This window comes from Mesoplodon mirus (genome assembly GCF_964341445.2).
Source record: "Mesoplodon mirus genome assembly, chromosome: 5".
NCBI lineage: Eukaryota > Metazoa > Chordata > Mammalia > Artiodactyla > Ziphiidae > Mesoplodon > Mesoplodon mirus.
The window spans coordinates 1,290,197-1,299,109 of record NC_138980.1 but is presented as its reverse complement, the minus strand read 5'-3'; the positions used below and the strand labels follow the sequence as shown (position 1 = coordinate 1,299,109).

The window sequence follows — 8,913 nt, the reverse complement described above, 5'->3', positions numbered from 1 at the left end:
ACCACTGACCATTTTTACTGGCCCATGTTACTGTCCCTGCTGCCATTTATCACCTGGACTGGTGGGGTGAGTTAAGTGCAGAGCCCTGTGGCTGCAGGAGGTCCTGGTCTCATCCCTGCTACCTGCTGAGCTTGATTCCAGTTCTGGGATTTGCCTCCTGTTATGGACTGAATGTGTCCATAACATATGTCAAAACCCTACCCTGCAGTGTGGTGGTATTAGGAGGTGGGGCCTTGGGAGATGATTAGGATTAGAATAGATCATGACGTGGAGACCTCATGATGGGATTAGTGCCTTTATAAGAGTCACAGAGAGCCGGCTTCCCACTCTGCTCTCTGCCACGTGAGGACACAAGAAGTTAGCCATCGGCAGGAGGGCCCTCACTTGACCATGCTGGCACCCTGACCTAAGATTTCCACCCTCTAAAACTGTGAGGAACTAATTTCGGTTGTTTATAAGTCCTCCAGTCTATGATGTTTTGTTACAGCAGCCTGAACTAACACATCCACAAAAGGTCTGAATTTGGTTAGTCACTGTCACATTCACTTCTCTGCATGCCGTACAACAGCATCTAACACTGTCTTGTCTCCTTGTTGGTATTTGTGGCTGGTACAGATCTTGCTCCATGTTCTTGGGTGTTCAAGAAACATGGTTTTTAACTGCTTTTCAATAACTCAATTTGTATGTCAAACCTGCCACTCTGCTGCAGTGGTGGAAACTTAACTTCAGTCTATTTGGAGCATTCCTCACCTACCTTTCCTAGGATGTATCTAAATGCTAACCTAATACTAAGTAAGGCATTTTAATAGCAAGACTGTCTTTGCTGGCATGTCTCTCATCCTTGTTCCCCAACCTTTTCTATCACTTATTCTCTGCCTCCATTGGCTGCCCATTTATTTTGCCCCTAACAACACTGTGGCCTATTATCATCATTACCACAGGTCTCTGAGAAGCAAGGCCCCCCAAGTTGCCATTCCACTCTTGCTGCAAAGTACGATAAGAATGCCCTCCTGGCTTCTGATCTGTAAATGTCACCATCCAGAATGGTTAAATGCCATTCCCGAATCCCATCATCCCCAATGACACTAGGGAGCCCAGTTCCATGGCAGCATGTCCTGCTGTCAACCCTGGCATACCGGGGACAGCCATGAACACCTTCTCAATGATGCAATGCCCCCCCTCACTGTCATATTCCCTACTGCTTTAGCCAAAGGAGCATCCTCTGGGCATCTCCCAGAGAACAGAATCAAATGGTGAATCTTCTGGTCTCATGTAATAAACCCATTCTAATATTCCCACTTCCCTGTAGCCTTCAGAACCTTCTTTAAACTCAGCCAAGGCAATTCTGTCGTCTCCACCTCATTGACCTTAGGCCACCATCGTGTCCAATTTTCCAGAGTCATCTAGTAGCACTTAGGACAAGCTCCACGTGTCCTTGGCAGAACTCTAGTCTTGAGTCATGGGAAATGTTCCATTGCAATCAACTTCCTACCCAGTCTTATATACACCCCCACCCTCTAGATCCACTCCCATGTCTGTTCCCCCAGAGGTCCTGCGGTTAGACATGTCCTGCAACCTTTTGGATGATCAATCTATTTCCTTCTAGAGTAGGGACTGTGCTTCAAGGCTTGGGCTATGCTGAGACTCGATCCTAGTTATTGGTCTAGAGGCAATGAGAGGTGGAGCTTCAGAAGGATTAGCATCATTTTATGACATCTACCTCAGGTGAGATCGCTGCATTGTCTCCAGGAAAAATAAAGCTGTTCTTCTCTATCAAGGGAAGGAGCAGCTGCTACTGGCCAGAAGGGTTCAGGGCCTCTGGGGGCTCAAGGTTCTTAGGTATATCCACCCAAACATCCCCATGCCAGGCCTTAGGGTCCCGTTCCTTCCCCTTAAAACGCTTGACTTTAGTACAGGAAAATTGTTAAGGATGCACGGGTCTTCTCTGCAGCTCTACTGCCCTAGATTGAATCTTGAGCCTTATTTTCAGCACACTCTGCTTCCTGGCAGCAGAAGTGAGCAGTTCTTTACATGTTGCCTTGGGAGACTTTCCAGCTTTCACATCATGCCCTCAGTTGAGTGGGCTAAGAAGAGCCTTTCATTCTTCCTCAAAGCTTCTAAGACAGTTTAGAAAAGTTACCCACCTCCATAATCCTTGTAATTACAGCTGCCTCCATATCTGTGGAGTGCCAAAGCTACTACATGAGCCAAACTTCCCCTTCAATTTCTATCTCATTCCAATCCACCAAAGGTAAGGGTCCTATGCTTCAGGACACTAGGGGTTACTACCATCCTTCTCACCAACAGTGGTGAGAGATCTTTGTTGCCTTCTGAATGGGGGGTGATCTAGTTCTAGATTCCTTTCCCTATGGCCTGCCTTCTAGTGCTACTTCCTACTAACTGCCTTAGCTTGAATCCCCATAAAATCAGAGCCTGAGCTTAGAACTTGGGTGCAGTTTATCTGGTAGCTGATTCCTCGAACTGAGAGAGGGGGAGTGAGGAAAATGGTAGAAGGAAAATTGAACAAAGTGTGTTTTGGTTTCTGTCCTCTACTGGAGGTTGCCCCAGAAGGCATTAACTCTCCTGCACTCCCAGGCTATGTCTGCGGGTTGAGAGAGCTCCTGAGGCTTAGGAGAAAGCCCTGAAGCAGAAAGGCCGAGAAACCCACAGTAGACACTTGAAATGAGGCACTGACAGTATACGCAGAGCCATCCACCATAGTTGCGGCTAAAATCAGAGGTGGGTTTATCAGATGCAACCAAAAGTTCCAAAAGCATCTGATACACCTTCCCTGCCTCCTAGAGGATTAGATACCTATGACAATACCAAAGGCCTAACACCATCTGCTTCTGGGATTCAGGTGCCTGTCTCTTATAGACCTTTGTTCATTCTAGAAATATCTGGAGAGAGCCTAGTAAGTGTTAAGCACTTTTCTAACTAAGATACAGAAAAAAATAAAAACAGAAAAAAAACCCTATGGAACTTACACTCTAGTTGGGGCAGAGGGGGTGGAGGGAGACTGACAAAATACATAGCTTGTCAGATGGTGACAGATGCTAGAAAACAAAGCAGGAAAGGAGGAGGAGTTGTGCTGGTTTGGTTGGGTGTGGGGAGAATGCATGCTCTTTTAAATAAAATCATCAGGGAAAACTTCACTGAAAAGGTGACGTTTAAGTAGACACCTGAAGGAAGTAAAATCAGCAAGACACTGAGAAGGAGCAACTGTGAGGTAGGAGAGAAATCAGAAGAGTGTAGTGTCCTAGGAGACAAGTGAAGATGAGGAGGCGTCAACTGCATGAAATGCTGCTGATGGGCCAAGATGAGGATGGAGAATTAGCCAAAGGACTTAACACTGGAGTCAACGTCATCCTTGACAAGAGCAGACTGGGGAGACTTGGAGGTGAGAAATCCAAAGCTGAGGGGAACCAAGAGCAAAGAGGGAGGGGAGGAATTGAAGACAGTGAATATAAGCAACTTTTTGGAGCTTAGTTATAAAGGGAAGCAGAGAAATGGGGCAGTAGCTGGAAAGTAATGTAGGGTCAAGAAAGGACTTCTCTCCAAGATGGAAGACCTACCAGGATCTCTACTTCCATTTCCCTTCATCTTTCCTCTTGCTGGAGACAAATCTACAGCCTTTTTGACCTCCCTCCTCAAGCCCAAAAAATATGTTTTCAAAGCTCTGTTCCCCAGAGGGTTCTGAGCTGTAGAAGGTAAAAGCCACACAGAGTTCTTTGTTCCTGCTTTCTGCTCTGTCCCGCACACACACAGCCCCACCGCCACCTCCGGGGCAATGAGCTTGCTGCCTCAGTCAGGGGGTGAAGTTCCAGAGCAGAGAGAACCAAGTCAGATATCTTAAAATATCATTCTGCCCCATTTGATCTGGGTCCTTTATCCACTTGGATACCCCTCCCTAAACATGGGGCTCCCCATCTGCTGCTGACCTGGCAGAGCAGATACTTTTCTCTGTTCTAGAAAATAAACTATTTGTTTGCAAGTGCTCTGGCCAAAGCAATATTCCCTAAACTTTAGGTACTCTTGGATCACCTTTATGATTTTTGCTATTTCCCCATACCACATAGTTTTTATCTCATGTTTTAATGTAAAGCACTTTCCTCATTTAAAAAAAATCTTTTTTATTGTGGTAAAATTCACATAAAACTCACTCTTTTAAAGTGTGCTATCCAGTGGCTTTTAGAACATTCACAATGTTGTACGACCATTACCACTATAGCTCCGAAACATTTTTCATCAACCCAAAAGGAAACCCTGCTCCTGTTAAGTAGTCACTCCTTCCTCCCCACATTCCCTGGCTGTGGATTTGTCTATTCTGGATATTTTATATAAACAAAATCATACAATATGTGGTCCTTTGCATCTGGCTTCTTTCACTTAGTATGTCTCCATCAGTGCCTTATTTTGTGTTTTTTTCTAGGTATTGTTTTGATTCCCTTCTCATTTCCTTTTCTATACATTTTTTATTTTCTAAGTTATTCTAAAAGGAAATTATATTTTACAACTATTTAAAAATATTTTAATCCATGTTAATATAAATATAGAATTATTAAAATACAAAAGAGCACTGCTCGAAAGAAATGTTTTTAAGCATAGTGCCTAATGACGTTTTGTGTTGTTTTGCTGATTTAATCAGGCCACATTTTAAGTAGTGGTTTAGTAATCCCTAGTCTTTCTCCTGAAAGCAAGTTAGGCTGAAGAAGGACACCCACTTCTCTCAAAGTTTTCACATGGCTCTAGGAAAATGTGTTGGAATCCTAGCGGACTTAAGTTTCACTGGGTGCTGAAAGGGTCTGTCTACATTCCAAGGAAAGGTTACAGATTGCAAGGACCAGTGTCATCACCTTTGTTGTGCAGCCACCTCACTCACAACACCCTCACCAAAAGCACTTTATATGATACCTTGGGCACAGGGCTCCCTATGCCCCAGGAGAGAGCATCGATCTAGAACGGATATAGAAGGAGATCCAAAATCAGACACCTATAGGAGGAAAGGAGTGAAGCTGAGCAGGAGCTGACAGCCACAATTCAGGCAACTGCTGCTGGGCAAAACCAAGGTCCAGCATAGCTGAGTCTTCCGGGTTTTCAGGAGAACACGGGAAATCTGGATTTTTAATGTGAAATCTCCAAACTCTTAAATGTTGGCAACTCATGCAAAATTGTAAAATGAAGTGGGTCGAGCAAATCCTATCTGTGCGCTGGACTAGCTCTGGACGGTGCTTGTTTGTATCCCCGACCCATAATTCTAGAGAGAGGAAAAGGAAAGCCGCAACGAAGAAGCGACTCGCCAAAAGCCACACAGCCAGGAGGGGGAGGCAGAGCTCAAAGTTTCGAGGGATTCTTTCGGGAAACAGTTTCCAGGTCGTAAAATACACTTTTATCCTGGACTCAGGCTGAAACCCCTCCCGGGAGCGCCTCAGGGAGGGAAAGGCCAACTGTAAGGTCACCGACCCCACCCGCCCGCCCAACCGCACCCTCCATCCCTGAGCCCAGGTTTCCCTGCCTCCCGGACTTTGCCCTCCGTCTCTTGGGCCAAGAAAGCCATTGCTGCCACTACCTCTCATCGCCTGACATCCCCGCCCCCTGCTGCACTGTTGCAAGCCTGGCTCCCACTCCGCGTTCCCAACGGGCTGCAAACATCTTCCTCCACCGCCCTATCGCACCCTCCCGAGACGGGCTGCTGGCTGAGTCTCCACACCAGGCCCGGAGTGATGGTCCCTGAAGGCGCGCAGCGGACCCCCCGCGCACCCGGAGCCCTCTCCTGGCCGGGCACTCGAGGGGCCACAGGAACGCGCCGGGGCCGAAGGTGAGGAGCGAGGTGCGCATGCGCCGCACGGGTTTTATTGCGTCACTGCGACTCCGGGGCCAGCGGCTCGATCAGGAGCACGCCGCACGCGCCTTCGCGCTTGCGCATCTTCCTCTGTCATGCGCGCGCCGCAGCGGCAGTGCTCGCCTCGTCTATCTTTTTCTCCAACAGGTGCATGCGTTCTGTGGTCTCCGTCAGCATGTCCATGAGCAGTTCCTGCTGTAGCTTCAGGAAGTTGTTCTCCTCCAGCAGCACCTGGGTCTTGATCCGCTGCACCTGCGCCTTCCAGCCAGAGGTGGTTGGCGAGGGCAGTTGCGGCCGCGACCGCACCGGCTGGCGCTCTGCGGTCCACCGGCCGCCGCGGAACACGAAGGTCTTGTCGCTGAGGCGCGTGCGCGGCGTGCCGTAGCTGAGGCCTAGCTCTGCCTGGCGCGTCGGGTGGTCCAGCAGGTAGAAGGTGGACATGGAGGAGATGCGGCGGAGCGGAGGGCGACGCGGCGAGAAGCGCCGCGAGAAATGGTGGGCCCAGAACTGCCGCAGCTGCTCCCACAGGCGGCTCGCGTGGCACGAGGCCGGGCACCCGAAGGCCTCCAGGGCAAGGGCCGTGTGGGCCTCGTCGGGCGTACGGATACCCGGAGCAGAGCCTCGAGGACGCGGGCGACCCAAGCTGCTCCCTTGCCTCGCAAGCCTCGATGTCCAGAATGAAAAGGCGAGCCAGGGGCACTGCTGGGGAGCAAGAGTCTGGGTGAGCAACCTGCTTGGACGAGCTGCCCCCTCAAACCGCGAGGCCTGGTGGGCAGGGCTCAGGCCCGCAGCTGGCGCTCAGGGTTAGCCAGCTGCTGGCCACTGAGGAGTCCATCCCTGCACACTCGCACTAGCAGAAGTCTCCCCGAAACCCCCTTCCCCAAAGGTTACTCTGTCAGGCTTTGGTGATAGATAGGCAGGTGAAGGACCAGAACCCTGCTCTCTGAGTGCTGGGTGGCTGCTGGAAGGGGTTAATAGGCCCTTAAGGGAGGAAGGAATGATAGCAGAGACAAGTAGGTACTTAAAAGATGCACAGGAATTGGACAGGTAGATTGGGGGTGGATAAGGGAGAGCCTCTAGGCAGAGTGAAGAACTAGGCAAGGCTCGAATGTTGCACATGTGAGAAAGAGCTTGGGGTAGGATTGGTGTAGGGTATTGAGCTGGAAATAGCAGAAGAGGAAGCTGGAAAGGGGGACCAGGGCACTATATGAGGGCGCTGTACAGGCCGGCTTAAAAGTTTAGACTTCCTTCTGTGGGTTAGAGGGCGCTGCTGAAGCATTGCGAAGCCAGGGCTGGCTCTACACTCTGAAAAGTATCTGGTGGATGTCTAGCATACCCAGCAGCGTTACTGCCTTCGTCATTCAGTTATTTTACAACCTTGAACTGACTGGCATCTGCTTTGTGCCAGGCCCTGGTCTGCCAGCACAGCCTGTGCCTGCCCTCAAGATGCTCCTGGTCCAGCTGGGAAGCCAGATGTGTGTGTGCAGATCACAGTCTGGTGTGGTCAGTCCCGTAGGGGCATGTGCCATGGGCTAGGACCTATGCTCAGGGCTTGAGCCAACAGGGGTTGCGCAGACTGGATGTGACTTTTATCCCAAGCAGACTACATGCTCAAGGAAACTAAAGTCCAGATAACAGACATGTCCCATACTCCTTCTCCCCCCATTCCTGTACGTGCTGATTCTGTTGTGTGAGAAAGAAGACTGTATGCTTTCTTTTGAATTCCTCTCCTCCCAATGGAGAGTGAAAAGAGAAGGAACCCTGGGGCAGGGTTCCCTCTGTCATGCCTTCGTTAATTCAACACACACTTACTCCTCACACATAGCTGGGCAGTACTACCCCCTAGACCTGGCTCAGGGACATGTCTCTTGGAAGCCCAAGGCTAGAACCCAGCCCACCCTTGAGGTTGCATCTTTCCAGAGGATCCTTCCCCGATAATCCTCACATGTTGTACCTCACCTGGAGGATGTTCTGGAGGTGCCAAGCTGCTGTCCCAGGCCTGGCCGCATCCCTGAACCACTCAGTTGCTGTCTACCGGCTATGACTCAACAATGCCTCTAGGCCAGATCAGCTAAGCTATAAAACAGACCCCTGGGCTCTCCCCTGTATTCATTCAGCACACTTATTGAGTGCCTTCTGTGTTCCGGAAACTGTTATTCCAACATGAGGAAGATCTTCTGTCATCAAGCTATCATTCTTAAGGGGGAGAAGGTCATAAGCAGAGCCTAAGATAGGAATTTGTTCTAGGGGATTGAACAAAATAGTCCCTCATGAAGCTAACCAAGGGTGTCATGGGTCAGGTTTCCTAGAAGCAGAGCCTCAGATGAGAATTATTGAGGGATTTACTGGGGGAGTGTTCTTGGGAGAAGAGAGTAAGCGAAGCAGGACAAGGCAGGGAAAAGAGCTAAAGCTAAGCAGGAATGTGGCCTCAAGTGGAGACTAGCTCTAGCCAGATCCCACGGGGAACTGTAGAAATTGTGCTACAGAGTTAGGTCTCCTTACTGCAAGGGAGCCAATCTTCTGTGCCTTTCTTCTCCCCCACCCAGCCCTCAGTCAGTCATTGTCAGGGGCAACTGTGAGTTGTCAGCCAACACTTAAGGCACCTATGGGGTGGGTGCACCCCCAGTAAAGGGATTTGTAGGATGTCAGCAGCATAAAAGGGGGAGGAAGAGAATAGATAATAAAAATGAAAGGAAATGGGGCTTCCCTGGTGGCACAGTGGTTAAGAATCCGCCTGCCAATTCAGGGGACACGGGTTGGAGCCCTGGTCTGGGAAGATCCCACATGCCGCGGCGCAACTAAGCCCGTGTGCCACAACTACTGTACCTGTGCTCTAGAGCCCGCGAGCCACAACTGGTGAGCCCGCGTGCCTAGAGCCTGTGCTCCGCAACGAGAAGCCACCACAATGAGAAGCCCGCGCACCACAACAAAGAGTAACCTCCGCTCACCGCAACTAGAGAAAGCCCACGCGCGGCAACGAAGACCCAAAGCAGCCAGAGATAAAAATAAATAATTTTTTAAATGAAAGGAAATAACTAAATGAATAAGAATTTATGATTGTGATACATGCC

At 49.6% G+C, this 8,913-nt stretch overlaps 1 protein-coding gene across 1 annotated transcript; it reads right to left on the bottom strand.

The window, feature by feature from the left end:
* Positions 1-5,860: 5,860 nt before the first annotated feature.
* On the bottom strand, positions 5,861-8,603 carry CBY3 (chibby family member 3; the record flags this gene model as incomplete). The annotated part of the gene is given in 4 exon segments (XM_082622915.1): positions 5,861-5,935; positions 5,939-6,525; positions 6,528-6,541; positions 7,802-8,603. Coding segments are annotated over 4 exon segments (726 nt in total). The 5' UTR covers positions 7,852-8,603.
* Between the last annotated feature and the right edge of the window lie 310 nt (positions 8,604-8,913).